This window comes from Musca vetustissima, unplaced genomic scaffold (genome assembly GCF_032173495.1).
Source record: "Musca vetustissima isolate MV318-11 ecotype Yass unplaced genomic scaffold, APGP_CSIRO_Mvet_v1 utg1892, whole genome shotgun sequence".
Classification (NCBI taxonomy): Eukaryota; Metazoa; Arthropoda; class Insecta; order Diptera; family Muscidae; genus Musca; species Musca vetustissima.
The window spans coordinates 214,406-238,468 of record NW_026882990.1 but is presented as its reverse complement, the minus strand read 5'-3'; the positions used below and the strand labels follow the sequence as shown (position 1 = coordinate 238,468).

Here is a 24,063-nt window from a genome sequence, read left to right as displayed (position 1 = left end):
AATCTCTAGTAATAATGTGAAAATTAAATGAACTAAATATAAAAATGAAATAAATCAATGAAAAAATAATAAACGAATGAACAAAAAAAAACTTTATATATAATCATATAAAATGATTACTGAGAAAAAAATGAAAACAGAAATAACTATTTATAACTTCATGTAATTGTAGATAAATTCCAAATGATAAAAAAACCTTTAGTATAAAATATCAAATTTTATTAGCAAAGAAAATGTGAAAAACAAACGATTGAAGTTTTTTTTTTGGTAATACATAATATTTATTATAAACTTATTATATTATTTCCTTTTTGTTTGTCTTTGAAATTCAATTATTTGTTAATATATAATATAGTTAACATGGAAATGCCTGAAAATTATATCTTTAATTGATAATTTATTTTACATAACGTATAAATGAAAAACAAAAGTCAAATATTATATCAGTAGCCATTATTCAAGTTCGATTGGAATAAATTATGCTGAAATCTTGATTTACCTTTGGTCTGTTCCAGAACCTGCAAGAAAGTACATTTTTTAATACGATATTAATTTTTCCTTTATGATATAGGAAAAAATATTAAAAATTAGTAGCTTTTTGCAGTAAGGGAACAGATCACTTATGTGGCTAAGTTTCAATCCATATTTAAAACCTAGTATTTGTAAATCGAAATGTAGCCTTTCTTCTCGTTTCGTTTTTTATATCAGTAAAAAATCGTGATCTAATCGAAATTTTTTTCGATTTTTTCTTCTATATTTTTGAATTATGATAACAGAAACATGTATAATTTTCTTCTTTGAGGTGGAAGACCCCTCAAATTCAAGTTTTGACAGGGTAAAAAATGCACTGGTCTATGTGTGTTATCTCACATTGGCATTGGGCACAATGATTCATTGTTCGTTTTTTCGAATTTCTTCTAAGATTTCGGCAAAGTAAAGTGATGTCCGCTCCTATTTGTCCGTTATAACTTTTTTCACGAAAAATTTACGTTGCAGTTGGCTTAAGGAGTAAGGAAAATATCGGCGACGGACCTCTCAAATTTGTAATAGCTCTGAAATTTTAAAATTCCTCGACTTTTGACTTGTCAATACAAAAAGTCGATTGATCGAAAGTTAATTTATTTATTTCTAAACTCTACCATGAAGACCATGTTTATGCAAATTTCGAATTGTTTCTGGGATACATTTCTTTTTCGTATATTTCTCTGCCATTTGTCGGAGCAACCACTTTCAGTCTCTTATATTGAATATTTTGTTCTCACTGTTTTTCGGCTTGTTGCAAATTCGATTCACGGTTTTGTGCCTCAATATCATTTTTTGAACAACAGATCGAGTAATATTGAGTATTTCCGCTATTTTCCGTTGAAATTTTTTTTTTAGTATCCCCAAGAGTTTGTAACGCGGCAAAATATTGGTCTTAGGCCCACATTTAAGTATCCAGTTCGTCATATCTCGACTAGTTGAGTCGATCTAGACATGTATGTCCGTCCGTTTGTCCGTTCTAATTTGTAAACACGATAAAGGTCACAGTTATGACCAATATTCACGAAATGTTACATGTGCATCTGCCCAATGAAGACCCCTATTGTTTTTGGTAAAGATCGGTTGATATTTAGGAGATGCAATTGACCATCTGATCTGGTCGCTCCGGAAGGCCGCAATTATGACCCAAACACGCAAATTTTTACATGGCGAAGGGGATCGGGCCAAAGAATCAGCATGGTTGTTTTGATACAGATCGCTCAATATTTAGTGGATCAAATGGACCCTGACTTTTGTGTGAAAACTGAAAAAAATTATAGTCGATCAATAGGCCCAATTGAAAGCCGAACATCACAACATAACCCAAAGGAATCTGGACAAGTAATTAGAAGAATTGTACTGAATATTAGTAATATTTGTTGACCTCTAGCCGGTCAAGAGGGTGCAAATATCGCGAAATATTGCCCAACCTCAGAATATAGAAGCACACAACGTTAGATTTTCGTGGAAGTTGTGTAGGGTATCATATGGTCGGCCCCGTCAGACTATACTGCTCCACTCACTGGTTATCCCATTGTAAGTCAAAGCTTTTTGTACCTGCTTGTCATGAATAGTAACATTTCCCTGTAATTAGATTCCAGGGTTTGGCAAAGCTGGACAGTGGCATAGACATCTTCCAATGTTTCCCTTCTCCCCACGCTTTGCACCTGCTAATTCGCTAAATAATGATATGGCCTCTAAAAATACCTGTCAGTCCGCGGATTTCTTTTTCGCGATCATTTTTTATCGTAGCTGCCATTATATTTATCTATTTTGTCCACGGGTAGAACTTCGTTATAGCTCGATCATCTGCCCGTATGATTGTATTGTGATCTGAAACGCGATACTTCAAGCTATCTGAGCAATAACAGTTACCAGAGGGCATTGCAGCTAGAGATCCATTAACCCATGAGTCTTTGTCTGGATCAGAGATTCAAATTATAATACTACTATGGTTTTAGGTATTCGGGTTGATTCAAATCACATAGTGTAAAGAATCGTTAATATAATTATTGCGACGCCGCCTAGAAGTAGGCAATATAATACACTTTAAAACAAAATAATTATCGATTGCATTTTTATTTATATACAACAGCCGAAAGGTATGTTTTATTTCATTTTTTACGATATTAAAAAAATTATGATGATTTTTTTGGTATGTTACGAATCAAAGCCATTGGGAATGAACCAGCAAATTATCATTTCCTAATCTTTACTTTTCGTTTTCAAGGAATCGTTGCTATAAATATTTATGGTAAAATCGATGACATGTATAGCAAATGCCGCATTATTAAATTTACGTTAATGGTAATAGAAAATGAGCGAAATGGACATTAGACTACATAAAAAAAAATAAAATAAATTATTATCAATTCCAAATTATCCCAATAAAAAACAAATTACCTTCATTTATTGAAAACGAAAGCTTTTCCAAAACCAACTATTCTTTATTTCTTAATGACAAACAAAAAACCTGCAGATTTTTTTCCTAAACAACACCGAGGTCTTGAAATTTTTCAAAGTTATAAGAAACACTCACACTCATACACATTTTTAATTTTTTTATCAATAACAAAAAGTAACTAGCAAAAACTTCACAATAAAACAATAAATGAAAAGAAATAACATTAAACAAAAAAGAAAATTAAAACCGTTAAACAAAATAATAACATTTTTGAATTAATCAATATTTCTCACACGTCAAAAATTCCCCCCAAAAAAACAACAGAAAAACTACAAAATTTCCCCACAAATTTATAAACAGAAAAACAAAACAAAACAAGAAACCAAAAAAAAAAAAAATCTATTAATAAATCGATTAATCTTAATTTATAATTTAAGCTAAATTTAATATAACATAATAATAAGAAAAAAAATATAATAAAAATCCAAGTCTTAAGAAAAAAATCTATAAAAACCCCCTACTTTAATAATAACTAAATATTGTATTTGTAAAATAAGTAACTGATAATTGAAATCGAAAAATGCAAAAACCAAAAAATTAAAAAAAAAATAAATAAGAAAAAAATTGTTGTTATTGAATGTATTTGTATAGAGAATTATTATGATTATGATACAAAACCAAAACAAAAAAATGAAATTATAATAATGAATAATAAATGATTAAAAACGAAAAACCAAAAAACAGAAAAATAATTATTGTTCAAAAAAATGAAATAAATAAAAAAATTTAACTAAAAAAATTAAGACGCAATTATTTTGTTGTATATGAATGGTTTGTAGCTAAAGAAATCTAGAAGTAATTTTCTGAGTTATTTTTTTAGAAAGGATGAATAGAATAATGAATTTAATTTTTAATAACATTTTTTTTTTTTTTGGAAAATTATAAGAGACATAATATAAGAATTATAACAGCTCTAAAATGTGTGGATTTTTAAATAATTTTTTTTTTAGATTTATTAGAGCCATAGGTGCGGATTTTTAGAGAATATTTTTTAGAGATTTATTACAGCCTTAAGCGTTGATTTTTAAAGAATACTTTTTAGAGAATTATTGCAGCCTTAGACGTGGATTTTTAAAGAATATTTTTTAGAGAATTATTAGAGCCTTAGGCGTGGATTTTTAAAGAATATTTTTGAAAAAATTGTTAGAGCCATAGGCGTGGATTTTTAAAGAATATTTTTTAAAAAATTATTAGAGCCATAGGCGTGGATTTTTAAAGAATATTTTTTAAAAAATTATTAGAGCCATAGGCGTGGATTTTTAAAGAATATTTTTTAAAAAATTATTAGAGCCATTGGCGTGGATTTTTAAAGAATATTTTTTAAAAAATTATTAGAGCCATTGGCGTGGATTTTTAAAGAATATTTTTTAAAAAATTATTAGAGCCATAGGCGTGGATTTTTTAAAGAATATTTTTTAAAAAATTATTAGAGCCATAGGCGTGGATTTTTAAAGAATATTTTTTAAAAAATTATTAGAGCCATAGGCGTGGATTTTTAAAGAATATTTTTTAAAAAATTATTAGAGCCATAGGCGTGGATTTTTAAAGAATATTTTTTAAAAAATTATTAGAGCCATAGGCGTGGATTTTTAAAGAAAAATTATTAGATTAAAAAATTATTATTATTTTGAAGAATATTTTTAACAGAATTATTAGAGTCATAGACAGAATTTTTATATCCTTTACCACATTGTAGTACAGGGTATTATGTCCTCGTGCACATGTTTGTAACAGGCAAAAGGTAACGAGATAGATCCATGGTTCCTTTGAGAATACGCATTTCTGGGTCGATTTAAGCATGTCCGTCCGTCTGTCTGTCCATGTTAAATTGTATTCATGATCCGCCCACTTATTTGGTACAAAGACGAACTCTATTGAAATTTGAAAAAATCGGTTCAAATTTATATATGGGTTCTCCCAAGACATAATTTTTGCCCGTTTGACCAACATTTTACACATCGCATTGAATTGAGTACACATTGACGTATGTCAAGTTTTGTACAAATCGATTCAGATTTAGATGTAGCTCTCATATATATTTTGTTTACTGAATTAAATTTAAAATGACATATTTTAAATTTCGTTGAAATTGGTTCAGATATAGCTATATTGATATAGCTCCCATGTATATATATATATATATATATATATGTTCATCCGATTTTATGTAAATTCACCAAAGGCCATATACTTCTTTCGATTGATATTAAATTGTGCATGTCGTATCAAAAGAAAACTTAAGATGATTTGTGCTAAGTTTCGTTGAAATCGGTTCAGATTTACATATAGCTCTCCTGGGTGTTTTTATCCTATTTTGTGTGATTAGAGTACCAAAGCCCCTATATTTTTTTTAGATTTGCACAAAAGTTTGCACAGAGTACTGAATTGCGTAGAGAATGAACCGTGAAAATCGGTTCAGATTTAGATATAGCTCCCAAATATATTATTGTCCGATTTGATGTAAATGGTGCACCGAAGTCCATATATATTTTTCGATTTCCACGAAATTTGGAATAACGTAAATTTGTCCCGTTGCACGCAAACGACTTTAAATCTGCCCGAATGGAATGACATTTTAGCATAGGTTGAAGAAGGCATTGGAACCTCATCATCCTGTGTTCCGTGCACAAAAAGAAGATAAGACGATATATGCTAACTTTAGAGGAATTAGCTTTTCTTCCCATTGCATACAAAGTGCTATCCAGTGTGCTGTGTGAACGACTGAAGCCCATGGTCTATGACATAATTGGACGATACCAATGCGGCTTCAACCTGGCAAATCCACCATTGACCAGATTTTCACTCTACGCCAAAATCTGGAAAAGACCCACGAAAAACACACCTATATACCACCTATTCGTCGACTGTAAAGCCGTATTCGACAGCCCTATCCGTTCAGAGGTGTTTAAAGCCATGTCTGCGTTTTGCGTTTAATACCGCTATGCAGGATAACTTTAAGTGGCACAAGGTCAGCAGTTAAAGTCGCAAAGGATCTATCAGAGCCTTTCAATACCGAACGAGGATACAGACAAGGTGACAGTTTGTCGTGTGATCTTTTTAACATCCTGGAAAAGGTCATACGTGACGCAATAGTGAACAGAAATGACACTTTGTACACCAAACCACACGTGTTACTCGCCTACATGACATTGACGTAATGGGTGGAACATTGAGAGCGGTAACAGCCACCTTTGAATAAATTGAGAAGGAGTCTGCCAAAGTGGGTCTGGCAGTAAACGGCGAGACGACCAAGCTGATGGCAACAACGCGCAAGACATCCAGTAGACTCGGGCCAACTTTGGAAGTTGAGAACTACAGCTTTGAGGTAGTTAAAGATTTTATATATCTTGGTACCGCCATAAATAAAACGAATGACACACTTTACAAGACGCTGATACTACCCATGCTGTTATATGGATCTCTTGGGGTGTTTGAGAGAAAAATTCTCCGAAAGATCTACGGGCCGACGGTGAATGTCGGAGTCGAATGAACCACGAGCTTTACATGCGGACATCGACATAGTCAGTCGTATTGAGCTGCAGCGACTACGGTGGCTAGGCCATGTGGAATACTGTGGATGGAAAGACCAAGTACAAGACAAAATCTTGGAACGTGATATTTCAAATTGGAGGAGAGACGCAGAAGACCAACGCGCTTGGAAATCTTTTTTAAGCTCGGCTTATAGAGCAGCCGTTTTTTAACAAGCCAGCTAAGTAAGTAAAGTGCGGAAAGACATGTGTATAGATTGATGTTAGTCGGTTAACCTATAGATAAAGATTACATATTTAAGTTCGTTCTATTTCATGTCAAGTTATGAAGGGTATAATATAGTCGGCGCAGTCCGACTTTACTGCTTTTACTTACTTCACTGGTTATAATCTAATCTAGTGACATATTATAAAAATGTCTTTCGCCTAGTATCAACATATTATTCATATCCAATTCGCTTTGATATAAAAAATTGTTTTTTTTATTTATGTTTATATACTATTTGTCAGTCTCTTTATTAATTACATTTGATAAAAATCCTCTCAAAATTATTTTATTTATGGACATGACCAATTTTATGTACGGTAGCTTCAAAACCTTTCTTTTTGTCTGATGTATATTGAACAACGCGCCTCGTGCCATCAGCTTCCTTAAAGGCATACACACCTAAATATACAAAGAAAATTAATAAATAGAAAATAAATTAAAATTTAAAACAAACTCCTCAGCTTACCTTTAACACTATCGCCATCTCGTATTTCCCAATGATTTTTAACATCGCCAGTATGAGAATCTTTCACACCATATTGATAGGCGTATTTAGCATCATCCATATTATAATCATCTTTGTCATGACCATAGTTGTAATCATCGTTATGGTCTCCTTCATCATTACCATTATTACCATAGAATTTGCTCACATGCTCCACATTTTCATTATCGTCGTAATCATAGCTTCCCTTAATGTTGTGATTTTGCTCTTGCCCTCCATGTGAAGAACTATCAACATGGGCTACGGAGAAACTAATTTTCTTAATTTGTCCGTACGTTCCACTTATTGCCCAAAAACTTATAATTGCTAAAACAATGCTAATATTTATTTTACGCATTTTGAGTTTGCGAGACTATTTAAATATTATTTTGAAATGCGGCAACATTGAGAATTGTTTCATGTATTTATATCGTAATAAGCTAAAATAACATATTATGAGTCAATTTCAATATGAAGTAATAGCTTACGTTATATGTGTGTGTCTGTTTAATCATAGCATTTACTTAAATTACTTAACTTAATTACTACCGAATTTATTTAAATAAGTTTCCTTTCAAATGCGGAAAATGACATGGTGTTGATGCTGGGTGTTATGGGCCTTCCTCCTCTACCACGTGGTGTGCATTCAAAATTCCTTAAATTGCTCGTGACCTTTCTATGGGAACTATTTTATGACTTTATGTGTTAGTGGGTTCTTTATACTCTAAAAAAATGTTCCGAATTACAGACATTTAGGTTGGGAAACTGGGGTGGGAACTCCAACATATTTGTGTGGGAGATATTTTTAAACACAAATCTATTTTAAAACGTTCAAACTTCAAAGTCAGACGGGGCCGACTAAATGATTACCCTTCACAACTTCAGGCACATACAAGATATGCACATATTTCTCATCATCAAATATGTGATATTTGAACCAAATTAAATCAACCCATTGGTGTACGATTTCTATGAAGTCGAACAAAATGATATATGGGAGCAAATCTGGACTGATTTGAGCAAACCTGGCATAAATCAGGTGCTATGCTGCAGCACAGAGTACTGTCTAAAATTTAATCTCGATCGGTATCGGATCTAAATCTGAACCGATATCAACAAACTTTAACACACATTATTTCATATAAATATAACAAACACCATTATCTTGAAATCGGGGAAAAAATATATATGACAGTTATTTATAAATCGGCACCGATTCCAACAAAATTTAACACACAACATTCTAGACTCAATTCAATGGGAATATAGCACTCATCGATCTAGACTCCATTCGGCATGGTATTCCAAATTTCGTCTTAATTGGACAAACTTTGGGAGATTAGTGCACCATTTACATAAAATCGAGTGAACGTATATATAAGAGCCAGGGACGTACGCAGGGGGGCGGCCCGGGGGGCCCGGACCCCCCCCCAAAATGAAATCCTGAGTACGTTGCTTATGGGAGCTATATCTAAATCTGAACCAATTTTTACGAAACGTAGTACCCACATTTTAAGACTCAATATGATACGCTATGCACAATTTCGTGTAAATTTAAAGAAAAACAGTGAGCAGAGCAGTATAGTCGGACGGGGCCGACCATACGACTACCACGGAACTCTAACTTTCTGCTGGAGCCTGGACAATATTTCGTGATATTTGCACCCTCTTGCCCCATTAGAGGTAAACAGCACCTTTTCCTTACACTGACATATTTTCCGAATATTACCAATATTCAGTTCTTCTAATTACTTGTCCATATTCCCTTCACCGTTGGTTGTGTTGTGATGTTCGGCTTTCAATTGTGGCCTATACATCAACTCGAAAAAACACAAAAAATTAAGTTTTCGGTCCATTTCATCCCAAAATGATTATGTGATCATCATCGAAAATATAGGCATTGTGCTTGACCCTAACTGGAATCTCATGGAAAATTTCAAAGCAATCAGCGCTATAATTCTGCACTCTAGTGTGGTAATGGGTTACTAAATAATATCTCAGTACGAAAGTACCCGTAAATATTTATGTTAACTCCCACATCCGAATACATACGACCATATAATAGTAATAAATTTAAAGGTCAACCACTCATCTTGAACATAATATCAACTTCTCGGGTCTAAGACCTCCGGGGGTAAATATATATGTCATAGAATACAAATTTTGTAATTTTTCACACAAAAGTCAGGGTCCATTTGACCTGCTAAATATTGACCGATCTTTATCAAAACAGGCATACTTATTCTTTGGCCCACGCACGCGGTGTTTGGGCCATAATTGCGGCCTATGGAGCGAGGAGAAAAACCGATAAAAATAAAGTTTTTGGTCCATTTCATCCTCTAAATATTAAACGATCTTTTCCAAAAACAATAGGGGTCTGCATTGGCCAGAACCCATCCTACATGCAAAAATTCGTGAAGATTGGTCCATAACTGTGGCCTGTACCGTGTTTACAAATTATAATGGACAGACGGACGGACACACATGTCTAGATCGACTCAGCTAGTCGAGATATGACGATCGGTATAATTAATGGTGGGCCTAGGACCAATATTTCGCGGCGTTACAAACTTTTGGGGCTGCACAAATCTATAATACCCTGACAACATAGTTGTGTAGGGTATAAATATCAGAGCTTTTGTGCACCCTTCACATAAAATCGAACAAAAATATATATGTGGGAGATATATTTAAATATAATCCCATTTTAACGACACTTAGCACATTCATTCATTCTATACTCCATGTAGTATGGTATTCTAAATTTCGTTTCAATCGGACAAACATTGGAAGTTTAGTCCACCATTTACATAAAATCGGACAATAATATATATGGGAGCTATATCTAACTCTGAACCGATTCAAGAAAAACTTCACAGACGTCAAACTGGCACAGTACGCTGTGTTAAATTTTGTCTTAATCGGATAAATATTGGGAGTTTGGTACATCGTTCACATAAAATCGGACAAAACTATATATGGGAACTATATCTAAATCTGAATCGATTTCAATAAAGCTTTGCATGCATCAAGATGGACTAAATTTGGTACATTATGCACTACTTTGTCTTAATCGGTAAAAAAATTGGGACTTTGATCATCATTCACCTAAAATCGAAAAAAATATATATGAGAGCTATATCTAAATCTGAACCGATTTAAATAAAACTTCACAGATGGCAAACTGGACTTAAGACAGTACTCTGTGAAATATTTTGTCTCAATCGGACAAATATTGTGAGTTTGGTGTACCTAACATCGGAATAAACTATATATGGAAGCAATATGCGATTTTAATGAAACTTAACACACTTTATCCTATCCCAATTTCACACGATATGCCAAATTTAATCTCAATCGGACAAAAATTGGGAGTTTGGTCCACCATTTGGATAAAATCGGTCGAAAATATATATGGGTGCTTTATCTACATCTGAACCGATTTTCCCCGATTTCAATAAGATTCGTCCTTGAGCCAAATAAATGAGCTGTGCCAAATTTTATCTAATTCGGATCATCAATGCGACCTGTACTTTGCTCATAAAAATACTTGGACTGTCGGACAAACACACGCACGGACATGCATAAATCGACTCAGAAAGCGATTCTATGTACATATATTTTCAAAAGGAACCATGTGTCCATAATACGGTGTACCACAGTGTGGTGAAGGGTATAAAAACTAAATGGATGCTATTGACTGTGACTCACTGCATTTATTTATTACTTGTCGAATAGTTACCCCCATATCAAATTTTAGAGTTATTGCTCAATTTGTACCAATACCAATCATACCACATTGTGGTGGCGTTTTGTACTTCTCGTACACTTTAGTACCTATTTCCCAAACCTCCCCCTAAGTGTGTGTACTAAAAAAAGCAATTCGACGTTTTTCTACAATACACGTTTGCAACACTGTTAAAAGAATTCTCCCATGACGCCAAAGCATTTTTATGAGAGAATAAAACAGGCCAAAGAGAATCAACTGGTGGGGGCCATCAAATTGTAAACAAGAACAACACACAACAACAAAAGAGAGAGCCAACCATCTAATGGAGACTCGCGTTAAGAGTTGGATATCCAAAAACCAAAAACAACAACAAAAATGAAAACCAAAAAGAAACGAAACGTCAACCATATCGCACCGTATGATTCAGTTGTGTTGTGAAACTCTTGGGGTTTGTGTTGTGCCCGTTCGTTTATTGTAATCATTATTTATCGCACAAAGCAGGTACATAGTACGCCGAATGAAATCAGCTGTGGCTTTAAAAAATCACACAAAAAATAAATTTCCTCCCATTAAAAATATTTTATCAAGTGGTGAGTTTGAAAATAAAAAATAAATCAAATATATCTAAAATATATTTTGTGAATTTCGTGAAATGTTTAAAACAGAAATAATGATATCATCGCACTGAGAAAGTTAATGAATAACTTCATTGTTGTGTTTGTGTATTTTGTTTTTGGTTTGCTCTTCTTTTGTGTGTTCTAAATGGGGGAGCATAAAAAAGGGAACCAGTTTGTAAGAGAAACATTTCAGATTCTCTAAGATATGAATATAGATATGGTAGCGTGTGTTAATATTCGTGTTTGTAAATATGTATATGCCGGCAAATAATAATATCCAGAGCTGGATATACTCAATTTGGTATATTAAAAATGTTAATGTTGTGTACAGTGAGTCGCAAAGAAAATTATGCACATTACAATATTTGGCACTTATAGGACTTATATTTCTCAACTATAATGGCCACATTGAAAATCATACTGTCTTCAAATACTTGAAAAAACAAATATGAATCATTTCTACAAATTAATCATATACTCAGTTTTGTGAAATTCGTACAGTGAGTCACATTCAAAAGTATCCCCTTGATGTTTTTTTTATACCCTACACAACTATGTTGTCAGCATCTCCAAGAGTTTGTGCTGCCCATGAGCTTGTAACGCCGATGAGCTTGCAGTCGATCTAGACATGTGTATCTGTCCGTCCTTCTATCCATTATAATTTGTAAACACGATACAGGCCACCGTTATGGACCAATCGTCACGAAATTTTGCATGTAGGACCGGTTGCATCAGATTTTTGTTACACTTTACGCGTGAGTTTTCTTATTTGGATAGCCATGTTGAACATTCGAGACCATGGGACGCCACACAACGATTGTCGAGAGAAAATTAGTTCTTCACCATGCTGAACTAGGAAAATGGTGAATAGCGGAAATAATCAGTATTATTTATTATCAATATATCCAAAAAAATTATATTGAGGCACAAAACAAAAAATCGAATTTTCAACAAGCCGAAAACCAGCGAGAAAAAATATTCAACATAAGAGACGACAAGAGGTTGCTATGAGAAGTGGCCGGTAATCCAAATCTAAGTGCATCCAATCTTGTGGAAATTGTAGAGAAATATCTGGAAAAGAAATGTAACCCAGAAACAATTCGAAAAATTTTGCATAAGTATGGTCTTCATGTTAGAGTTGCACTGAAAAAGACATTCATACACCCAAAAAACTGGAAAGTCAGATTGGAGATTGTTCTGGAACAGGAAAGTAAGGATTTTGCATTTTGACAATCTGTTATTTTTACTGATGAAAGCAAATTTAACTTGTTTGGGTCGGTTGGACCAAGTAAGTTATAGCGCATGGCGGATAAAGCTGTAGACCCTAAGTACAAAATTTCGACCGAAGGAGGCTCTGTATGAGCTATGCCGGAGTAGGAAATCACTTTTTTATTGGAAGAGAATGTTTATAATTTTAACATTTTAAAGGATATTTTGAAATGTAGTGCTGGAAAATTGAAATTGGGGACAACATTTAAAATTTATCAAGATAATGAATGACACAAACCGCAAGTCCCAGATCGTTCGAGAATGGAGGCTTTAAAATTGTCCAATATTGTTTACCTTGAAATATGGTATTATTCTGTCGTCATAAAATCCCATATATTGGAATTAGTAATAATTTGTTAGTATTTCGGAACTAATCAGGAAATGTTTACATTTGTACATACTTCGATCATTGACTTTGTTTTTGTCTTCTAAAACCCCGAAATTGGCTCCGCCGACCTTTTTGTGCCTTCCATTATGAGTTATGCATTGACAATAACTACTTCGTTCGGGATCCTCAAATCAAGGGGATTTTTTTTGTAAAAAAAATTTTTTTGCACTACACGAACACAGAATGTAAATTTCAGCAACTGCGATTTGAAAATACAAGACCTTAACATGGCGATTATGACAAAACATTGGCATCAAATTTGAACTTTTTTGGCATAGAAATCTTTCCCGATCGAAGTATCCGAAAACAATGTTTTTTACTAGTTAAACCTAAAATGTTTGCTTTAGATTGGTTCAGATATATATATATATATATATAGTCCACTAGATATATACCCAAAGTGGTGTAGGCCCTGTTTCACTATGGTTAATTCTTTGCTGGTAAATACTTTTTTTGTATTGTTACAAATTTAGGACACGTTTTCGCACCGAAGCAGTAACTATACAAACTTTTTAAGATTTCAGGAAAGTTGTTCATCAACAAATAATAAAGTGTATTTCGATTTTAAAGACAGTGTTATACCCTCCGCCTATGACATATGTAGTATAAACTTATCCGAACATTCGTATGCTCCATTTTTATACCCTTCACCACACTGTGGTACAGGGTATTATGTCTTTGTGCATATGTTTGTAACAGGCAAAAATAATCGACCCATGGTTCCTTTTGAGAAAATGCATAGAATCACTTTCTAAGTCGATTTATGAATGTCCGTCAGTCCGTCTGTCTGTCCATGTTAAATTGTAAACAAAGTACAGGTCGCATTTATGATCCGAATTGGATGAAATTTGGCATAGGTCACTTATTCGGCCCAAGGACGAACCCTATTGAAATTGGGAAAAATCGGTTCAGATTTAGATATAGCTCCCATATATATATTTAACCGATTTAATGTAAACGGTCCCTATATATCTTTCGATTTGCACGAAATTTGGTACAGGCTAATCATTTAGGCCTATAATGATGTCTGCCAAGTTTCGTGAAAATCGGTCCAGATTTAGATATAGCTCCCATAAGTAGTTTCGTCCGATTTCAGGTAAATGGTGCCCCAAAGTCCCTATATATCTTTTGATTTGCACGAAATTTGGCATAACGTACTGAATTAAGCCTAGAGTGATTTCTGCCAAGTTTAGAGAAAATCTGTCCAGATTTAGATATAGCTCCCATATATAGTTTCGTCCGATTTCATGTAAATGGTGCCCCAAAGTCCCTATATATCATTCGATTTCCACGAAATTTGGCATAACGTACTAAATTGAGCCTAGAATGATATCTGCCAAGTTTCATGAAAATCGTTCCTGATTTAGATATATCTCCCATATATAGTTTCGTCCGATTTCATGTAAATGGTGCCCCAAAGTCCCTATATATCTTTCGATGTGCACGAAATTTGGCATAACGTATTGAATTGAGTCTAGAATGATGTCTGCCAAGTTTCATGAAAATCGGTACTGATTTAGATATATCTCCCATATATAGTTTCGTCCGATTTCATGTAAATGGTGCCCCAAAGTCCCTATATATCTTTCGATTTGCACGAAATTTGGTACATCCTATTCATTTAGGTCTAGAATGATGTATGTAAAGTTTCGTGGAAATCGGTCCAGATTTAGATATAGCTCCCATTTCGTCCGATTTCATGTTAATGGTACCCCAAAGTACCTATATATCTTTCGATTTGCACGAAATTTGGCATAACGTACTTAATTGAGCCTAGAAGGATGTCTGCCAAGTTTTATGAAAATCAGTCCAGATTTCTATATAGCTCCCACTTATATATAGCTCCCACTTACAGTTCCGTCCGATTTCATGTAAATGGTGCCCCAAAGTCCCTATATATCTTTCGATTTGCACGAAATTTGGTACAGCCTAATCATTTAGGTCTAGAATGATGTATGTAAAGTTTTGTGAAAATCGGTCCAGATTTAGATATAGCTCCCATATATAGTTTCGTCCGATTTCATGTAAATGGTACCCCAAAGTCCCTATATATCTTTCGATTTGCACGAAATTTGGCATAACGTACTGAATTGAGCCTAGATTGATGTCTGCGTTGTTTCGTGAAAATCGGTCCACATTTAGATATAGCTCCCTTTTATTATAGATTGATTTTAAGTACTTGACGCACCAAGGAACCAATAGGAACAAAACGTTCTGAAATTAGTATAACGTATCCTGTGACAAGTTTGTTTGAAATCGCTTAATATTTGGCCCGATTTCACGTAAATTGGGCATCAAACTCCTCATGTTAGTCAGTTTGACATCAAATTTTGCACAACGTACAAAATTGAGCATAGAATTATGTAGTTTCGTTTTCTAGAAGTACAGACATAGCCCAACGGATGACCTATTTATATTTGTTTGAAGTCGATTTACATACTTTATGGATAGATCTACGTAGATTCACATTTTGATAAATATCACATATTTTATTTCATTCAAGTTCATGCTAATAGTCCTGTTTAATATACCCATAGTGGTGAAGGGTATCATATAGTCGGCCCCGTCCGACTTTACTACTTTCCTTACTGGTTTTTTTATACTCTCCAGCACACTGTGGTACAGGGTATTATGTCTTTGTGCATATGTTTGTAACAGGCAAAAGGAAACAAGATAGACACATGGTTCCTATTGAGAATATGCATTGAATCACTTTCTGAGTCGATTTACGCATGTCCGTCTGTCTGTCCGTCCATGTATTTTTGTGAACAAAGTACAGGTCGCATTTATGATCCGAATTGGATGAAATTTGGCATAGGTCACTTATTTGGCCCAAGGTCGACCCCTATTGAAATTGGGAAAAATCGGTTCAGATTTAGATATAGCTCCCATATATATATATTTGTCCGATTTAATGTAAATGGTGCACCAAAGTCCCTATATATCTTTCGATTTGCACGAAATTTGGCACAGCCCAATAAATTAGATCTAGAATGAGATGAGAATGAGAGATGAGATGAGAATGAAAGTTTCCCGAAATCGGTTCAGGTTTAGATATATTTCCGTCCGATTTAACGTAAATGGTGTACCCAAGTACCTATATACCGTTCGATTTGTGCCAAATTTGGCATAGCGTACTGAATTGAGTCTAGAATGATGTGTGCTAAGATTCGTGAAAATCGGTTTAAATTTAGATATTGCTCCCATATATATTTTCGTCCGATTTTATGTAAAAAGGGGATGAAAGCCCTTACATTTCATTCGATTTGCACGAAATTTGGCAAAGCGTACTGAATGAAGTGTGTTAAGTTTCCTGAAAATCAGTTTAGGTTTAGATATAGCTCCCATATATATTTTCGTCCGATTTAATGTAAATGGTCCACCATGGTCCCTATATATCTTTCGATTTGCACGAAATTTTGCATATCGTATTCAATTAAGTCTAGAATGATGTGTGCTAAGTTTCGTGAAAATCAGTTCAGATGTAGATATAGCTCCCATATATAGATTCGTCCGATTTTACGTAAATGGTGCACCAAAGTCCTATGTATCTTTCGATTTCCACGAAATTTGGCACAGCGTAATTAATTAGGCCTACAATGATGTGTGTTAAGTTTCGTGAAAATCGGTTCAGATTTAGATATAGCTCCCATATATATTTTCGTCCTATTAAATGTAAATGGTGCACCAAAGTGCTTACATATCTTTCGATTTGCACGAAAGTTGGCACAGCGTAATGAATTAGGTCTAGAATGATGTGTGTTAAGTTTCCTGAAATCGGTTCAGATTAAGATATAGCTTCTATATTTGACCAAATGAAAAATTTAGTATCGGTTGCAGAATGACATGTTTATGGATCCAATTTCATTTTACTGGTCCTTTAAAAATGCGTCGTCTTTTAGGATACATATGTAGAATATACCCAAAGTGGTGAAGGGTATAGTCGGCCCCGTCCGACTTTACTACTTTCCTCACTGGTTTTTTATTAAATTTAAATTTAAAAAATTAAATTTATAAATTCTAGATAGAAAAAGGAGTGAACCGAAGTCAAGATGGTACACTTCCAGCTTGTTCAGGCTTGGTATAAATATTACGAAGTGTAAATTTGCAATGAAATTAGTTACTCGGGCAGATGGACATTTGTAAATCGACTCCAAACTGCCTGAAAGGGATTTGGTCAAAAGAAAAATGGGTATCGCAAACTCGATTCGCTTGATATTGGATTTGAAATTGTTGTAAAAGTTAATACAATGTAGGAGAATTATCATAAACAGTGGACCAATGGATTAAATTTTTGGTTCCGGTATAACCCTAGATACTTGATTAAATATTGAATTTATACATTTTCAAAACTTTGACACTTTATGGGGGATGCACAAGACGTAGTTGACCGATAAGCCCCATCATGATGTGCTATGTTTACTTCAAATCGGATCGGAACCTTCTGCCTGATTTTATAAATTTATCAGCTAAATTTTTCCCATATTGGGAGTGGGAACTAAAAGGAGGATATTCTCCACCTTCGAATTTGATTTTAGTTTGGAAAAATATTACAGTTAGCAAAGTTTGGGCCAAATCTATTGCTCTCTTTGGCAGTTATCCAAATCGTCTGAAATCGACCAAGAAAATTTGGAGTCAAAAACAAACATTTGAATGAGACATAGTGCATAAATCCTTATAGTGCATATATACAAAATATATTTATATCTTTTTGTGTATACCCTATGAACCGTCCCGTCAGGTTTTCACTACATCGAAAGTTTATTTGTCGCAATTGCCGATTTATATATGTATATCCTGAGAACATATATTTAAAATGGTATTTATTAAATTCTTATATCAAAAATATATTTTCAAATTTTTATTGTAAAATTATGTATGCACTACAAATATATACTTCAGTACAAATTCTATAAATAAAGTAGCTCAGAACTTGGAAACATGGCCAGCAAAATAAACTGCGGTTTTACTGCGTATAGCAAATACGAACGGATGATCAGCTTTGAAAGTCTTTTGATCTATGTTCAGGCTCATGAGAACAATTTTCATATCTACAAAAAAAAAAGTGAAAATATTATTTAAATAATTCATAATTGTATATCAGAGAACTTACATGTTGCAGCAGCTGCCTCGGAACCAGCTTCATTGACATCCAAAAAGGCTTTGTGTTTAACATCGGAGACTTTTTGGGCTGTGGGGCCATCAGCAAATAAATTCTTAAAGTTAGCTGCATCTGAGAACATGCTATTCAAACCCATCTGAAAAGAAGAAACTATTTTGAATAATCTCCATAATATTTTCAATGTTTTTATTTTCTATTACCTTCTTCAGAGGCTCCTTCAAATCAATATCAAATTCAATACGGAATCTGGGTAACATAACATCAACATCTTCGGTTTCTAATTTCGAGGATATTTCATTGAGATCAACACCCTTTAGTTTCTCTTCCAATTTTGCCAAACCATCAACTTTGTTGGGTAATATGATCAACATAGAGAGATCGGAATTTTCATAGGGCATTTCCAAAACCTTGGCATCCAAATTATCAAATTCACCATATTGGAATTTATCATCCTGAAACATCATATCAACCTGGACCTGTTGTTTTGTATTGACATTAAAGTTCATTTTGGTTGTGGATGATTTACTGAATGGTTTCAACCATTTCGCCTTGAAATAAATGGCATTCACCAATACAGCAGTGGTTGTGGCATCCACAGATCCTGGTTGCATTAGATTTTTTATTTTATTTTCAGTTTCTTGTTCCACCCAAGTATTGATTTTCTTAATGGCATCATTAGACTTTTGGAAATCAACATTTTCAGCTTTGGCCTCTAAATATTCGCTGGCGATTCTATTATATTCTTCAGCAATTTTGAGGTTTTCATTGACATACAAGCGATTTGCCATTTTAAGAGTTGGTCCGTTTTCCTTGGTATTTTTAATGGCGGTCTTTAAGAATTCACCATAATTTTGTGCCACCTGGCGTTTATCGCCCTCACCAAGATATAGCACTTTACGTAGTTCTTGAGCCGTATCACCATCGGCACCAGCAAAGGCTAGCGCCAAACATGTTTGTATCGAAGCTGGTGAATAAACCACATTATCATTGAGGTGATCAGGAGCCACAAATGAAAAGAGAGTAGCTGCGAATAGATTACGAGTTGCCATTTGGGAGGGGGCTATTGTTCCAGCTGTTATAGAATTAAAAGTGCAGCTTAGTATGCCAATGAAGAGGGCTGTAAAAAGAGGGCAGTTATTTTAATAAATCGATTTAATGATCCACAAAAAAATAATAAATATTTAAATATTAAAAAAATACCGTAAAATCTAGAATTTTAGACAGTTTGGTTTAAAAATTGGGTAAATCCTGTGCCATCTGTTGGCCTTCTTTCGTTAATTGTATGTGAGGTACTTTTCCCCTATAAACCCCAAAATTTTCTAGTAAATCGTGTACCTCCATCATGTGAAAGCAATTCACAAAATCTAAGTTTGTGGGGAATTTTATATAGATTATTATTTAATTCCAAATCACATGCAATCAAATCAGTAGAATCCCACGGTTATTTAATTTTACACACCCTCAAATATGTAAATTCAACTAAGACCTTATACATGCCGAAAATACGTCAAGACCGTTTACCATACTTGTTTTTTTCTCACCAATATTTTTTTTACCGATATGTCAAATACCAGCGACGTAGCCAGAAATGATATTTTTTACAATAAACTTATGTTTGCAGGTGCCAAGATTACCGACCATGCGAGTAAAGTCGGTAAAGTCGGACTGGGCCGACTATATGATACCCTTCACCACTTTGGGTATATTCTACATAGGTATCCAAACATAAAATGAACCAACTAACATCAATCCATACATATGTCTTTCTTCAACCTATCCTAAATTTCATTTCATTCGGGTAGATTTAGAGTCGTTTGTGTAGAATGGGACTAATCGATTTAAAGCAATCTTGATACACACTATTCGGTATGCCGCACTGTTAAATTTTTAATTCCAATCAGACACTCGTTCGAAATATATATGGAAGCTATGTCTGCATCTGCACCACATTTAACAAAACGCAATAACGTCATTCTAGTCTCAACTTAATACATTGCGAAATTTTGTGGTAATCTTACAAACATTAGGAGTTTGATGCACCATTTACCTAAGATCGGACGAAAATATATATGTGGAAGCTATATCTAAATCTGAACCGATTTCAACAACATATTAATTTATATTAACTACAGTACATTGTACAAAATTGTGTGTCAATCGGACAAACTTTGGGTCATTAGTGCACAATTTACATAAAATCGGAAGAATGTATATATGAACCAATTTTCACGAAACTTATAACACATCATTCTCGACTTAAGGGAACCCCACCCATTCTCGATTTTTATTTTTCAAGATTTTCAATTGGCTGGTAAATCAATACCAATCCTTGTTAAGGTTTGTAACTTTGCACATATATATTTGAAGATTTAAAAAAGAAGAAACATAATTTACAAAAAATTTTTGTTATTGATTTGTTGTTGCTTTTTGTAATTAAAGAAACGTCCTTATTTTTGATGGCGGGCATGATAACTCCTCACTGGATCATTGGAATCCGAAAATTCCAACGGTGTTAGAAAGAGTACATGTCTGTCTTCGCTCTATAATTAACAAAATGGCGGACCTTTGAAAAAATATTTTTGAAAAATCGCCAAATTTTGACCAAAAACCAAGTTAAAAAATTAGGAAGATCTTCACCGATTGGCTTTATCCTAGTTCATACGATAGCTATACACTCACAGAGAAACGTGTAAAAATTTGAAATCGATTGGGTTATTAGCTTTTGAGTTATCGTGCCCGCCATTCGCAAAAGAGAAAAACGCGTTTAAAGTTTGAGAAGCCCTTTAGCCGTCACTTGATGCTGACACAATAAATCGGCTATATCTTCAAGAATTCTTGAGATTTTCACTTGAAATTTTGTAGAGATATTCTTGAATTAGTGTAGAATCGAATTAAATTAAAAAAATTTTGACCCCGAGAATGGGGGGATCCCCTTAATTGAGTACGCTGTGCCAAATTTCGTCCAAATCGAAAGAAATGTAGGGGCTTTCGTCCACTATTTACATAAAATCGGCCTAAAATATATATGGAGACTATATCTAAATCTGAACAGATTTTCACGAAACTGAGCAGATATTATTCTAGACCCAATTGAGTACGCTGTGCCAAATTTCGTGCAAATCGAAAGAAATGTAAGGGCTTTCGCACACTATTTACATACAATTGGAAGAAAATATATATGGTAGCTATATCTTAACACACTTCATTCTAGACCTAATTTATTGGGCTGTACCTAATTTCGTGCAAATCGAAAGAAATATAGGGGCTTTCGTCAACTATTTACATAAAATCGGACGAAAGTATATATGGGAGCTATATCTAAATCTGAACCGATTTTTCCCAATTTCAATAGAGTTCGTCCTGGGGCCAAATAAGTGACCTATGCCAAATTTCATCCAATTAGGATCATAAATGCGACCTGTACTTTGTTTAAATTTAACATGGACAGACGGACGGACGGACAGACAGACGGACATGTAAAAATCGACTTACAGCCTGTTTTTGTAAAATTCCAAACGAACGAATTCGAGTGACATACGACCAAACCTTTATTTATGTTTATAAAGGTATTCGGATTCAAAACAAAAATAAATGACATATTTTTCAAAACCAAGGAGTTTGGTCGTAAGTCAGTCGAATTCGTTCGTTTGGAATTTTACAAAAACAGGCTGTTAGAAAGTGATCCTATGTATATTTACAAAAGGAACCATGTGTATATTTCGTTTCCTTTTGCCTGTTACACACATATGCACAAAGACATAATACCCTGTACTTTGTTTACAATTTAACATGGACCACAGACGGACGGACAGCCGGACATGTAAAAATCTACTTAGAAAGTGATCCTATGTATATTCTCAAAAGGAACCATGTGTATATTTCGTTTCCTTTTGCCTGTTACACACATATGCACAAAGACATAATACCCTGTACCACAGTGTGGTGAAGGGTATAAAAATATAAAATGATGCCGCTTTGATTGAAAAGGGTGATCTGACTTCAAAATATCCGAAATTTGGAATATACTATACTATACATGATGGCTATAAAAAAATATGAACAATGGGTTTGATTAATACAACCCATCTATCCACACCTTCTAGTACTTCCCCCACAAAGTGTATACATTTAGAAAATTTAAATACAAGTTTTAAACAACTCTAAATTATGTCGGAAGACACACGGAAGACACACATCGGTACACACTCAAACATTTTGAACATGTATAGTATTCTATTTATCCATAACAATAAGGTCAATATTACAAAACAAAATAATGGAGTAACCGATCTGATCCTTTGATTTCACATTGAATTGAGTAACCAATTAAATCCGCAATTATCGAGTATATAGGTCCATCATATGTGGGTTTTCATTCACATATCGTCAAAATTCTGAAGAGCTATTTAAAACGATGTTCTACCCGGCCAAACTTTTTATATATCCCACCATGAGGATGGCACTCAAAATGTGTAAAATTAATGGTGCTCCTGGGAGAAAACTCATGTTATGATAGGACCTTGAATATACCGAAAATGAGGTGAGACAATTATGATTACCAAATTGGGTGGCTAACCTTTTATTGGTCTATACCAAATAGTTTTTAGTACAAGGATGTGTTATACAATGAAGACCCAAAATATAAAATTACAGCCAATTTAAAAAAACGTGTCCAAGATTCCAAAAATAACGAATATTGGAAGGTGCCGTTATATGGGGGTTACCCTGAAACTTTTGATCGATAATATATTTACTTTATTATTTGGTCTCCGGTAAATATTTCAAGGTGTTGCGAACGGAATGACAAATTTAATATACACTTCAGCTTATTGTAGAGGGGGGTAAAATTATAAAGTTACTAAAAAATATCCCACATCGGCTCTAGACAGTAAGTCCGTCGAGCTTCGCAAACCATAGCCTGAGGATATATATTTGTCGGCAACACCGATTGGCACATAAAAAAATCTCACTAGATATTTTCACCTATCGATATTCTGGTATTTTCGGATTTAAAATATTCTAAAGATCTTAGGCGCATTTTAGTTTTTATGTCATATCGAGAGTGTGGCAGTAATTTGACACTACACTTTCTGCAAACCCGCTCAATTTTATCTGCCATAAACTTAATGTCAATAATAAGTTTTTTGAGCACATTAGCCTCCGACCGGCTTATATTTATACTGGTATGATTATTAATAATTTTGTCACTCATATCGATGTTAAAACCGAAACGCACTTCCTCAACACAGGGACCTTCAAACGTCCAAAAAATAGTTTGTTAAACGTGAGGGGGTAATACATTTGTTAAATTGTGGCTACTTTGGTAATTCATTTAAGTGAATTCGCATGTTAGCTTATCAATTTGACAGTAGATCGATTCACAGTAAGCACTTTTAATAGCTAATTTAAATAAATACAAAAAAACCCACAACAACAACAACAGAATATGAATTTATTAATTAGGTTTGGTTGGGTACTTCACAGTAGATCGATTCACAGTAAGCACTTTTAATAGCTAATTTAAATAAATACAAAAAAACCCACAACAACAACAACAGAATATGAATTTATTAATTAGGTTTGGTTGGGTACTTCACCTGTTCGGATGAGTAATGAAGCCATTGTTTTTTTCTGTTTATGTTTTTATAGTTTGTTTTCTTTTTTCACTTTTCTTGCCGGCTGAGTTTTTTTTTTTGTTATTGTTTTGCTTA

At 33.9% G+C, this 24,063-nt stretch overlaps 2 protein-coding genes across 2 annotated transcripts; both read right to left on the bottom strand.

Moving 5' to 3' along the window:
- Positions 1–7,028: 7,028 nt before the first annotated feature.
- Positions 7,029–7,584, bottom strand: LOC133329719 (pro-resilin-like). The gene is made up of 2 exons (XM_061538186.1): positions 7,209–7,584; positions 7,029–7,141 (listed from the first exon to the last, which is right to left on the bottom strand). Exons 1-2 carry the CDS (start codon positions 7,582–7,584, stop codon positions 7,029–7,031), a joined length of 489 nt encoding a protein of 162 aa, XP_061394170.1.
- Positions 7,585–18,156: 10,572 nt separating this feature from the next.
- On the bottom strand, positions 18,157–23,974 carry LOC133329722 (serine protease inhibitor 42Dd). Its single transcript, XM_061538188.1, has 4 exons — positions 23,950–23,974; positions 18,553–19,469; positions 18,344–18,488; positions 18,157–18,281 (listed from the first exon to the last, which is right to left on the bottom strand). The coding sequence occupies exons 1-4, from the start codon at positions 23,972–23,974 to the stop codon at positions 18,157–18,159; spliced, it is 1,212 nt and encodes a 403-aa protein (XP_061394172.1).
- Between the last annotated feature and the right edge of the window lie 89 nt (positions 23,975–24,063).

Excerpts from the sequence above, each read along its gene's own strand:
- LOC133329719 (XM_061538186.1), bottom strand. The coding sequence starts at position 7,584 with ATGCGTAAAATAAATATTAGCATTGTTTTAGCAATTATAAGTTTTTGG. Across the intron at positions 7,142-7,208 it reads AGATGGCGATAGTGTTAAAG|GTGTGTATGCCTTTAAGGAA; the intron begins GTAAGCTGAGGA and ends TTGTATATTTAG.
- LOC133329722 (XM_061538188.1), bottom strand. The coding sequence starts at position 23,974 with ATGGCTTCATTACTCATCCGAACAG. Across the intron at positions 19,470-23,949 it reads TTCATTACTCATCCGAACAG|CCCTCTTCATTGGCATACTA; the intron begins GTGAAGTACCCA and ends CTCTTTTTACAG. Across the intron at positions 18,282-18,343 it reads CGAGGCAGCTGCTGCAACAT|ATATGAAAATTGTTCTCATG; the intron begins GTAAGTTCTCTG and ends TTTTTTTTGTAG.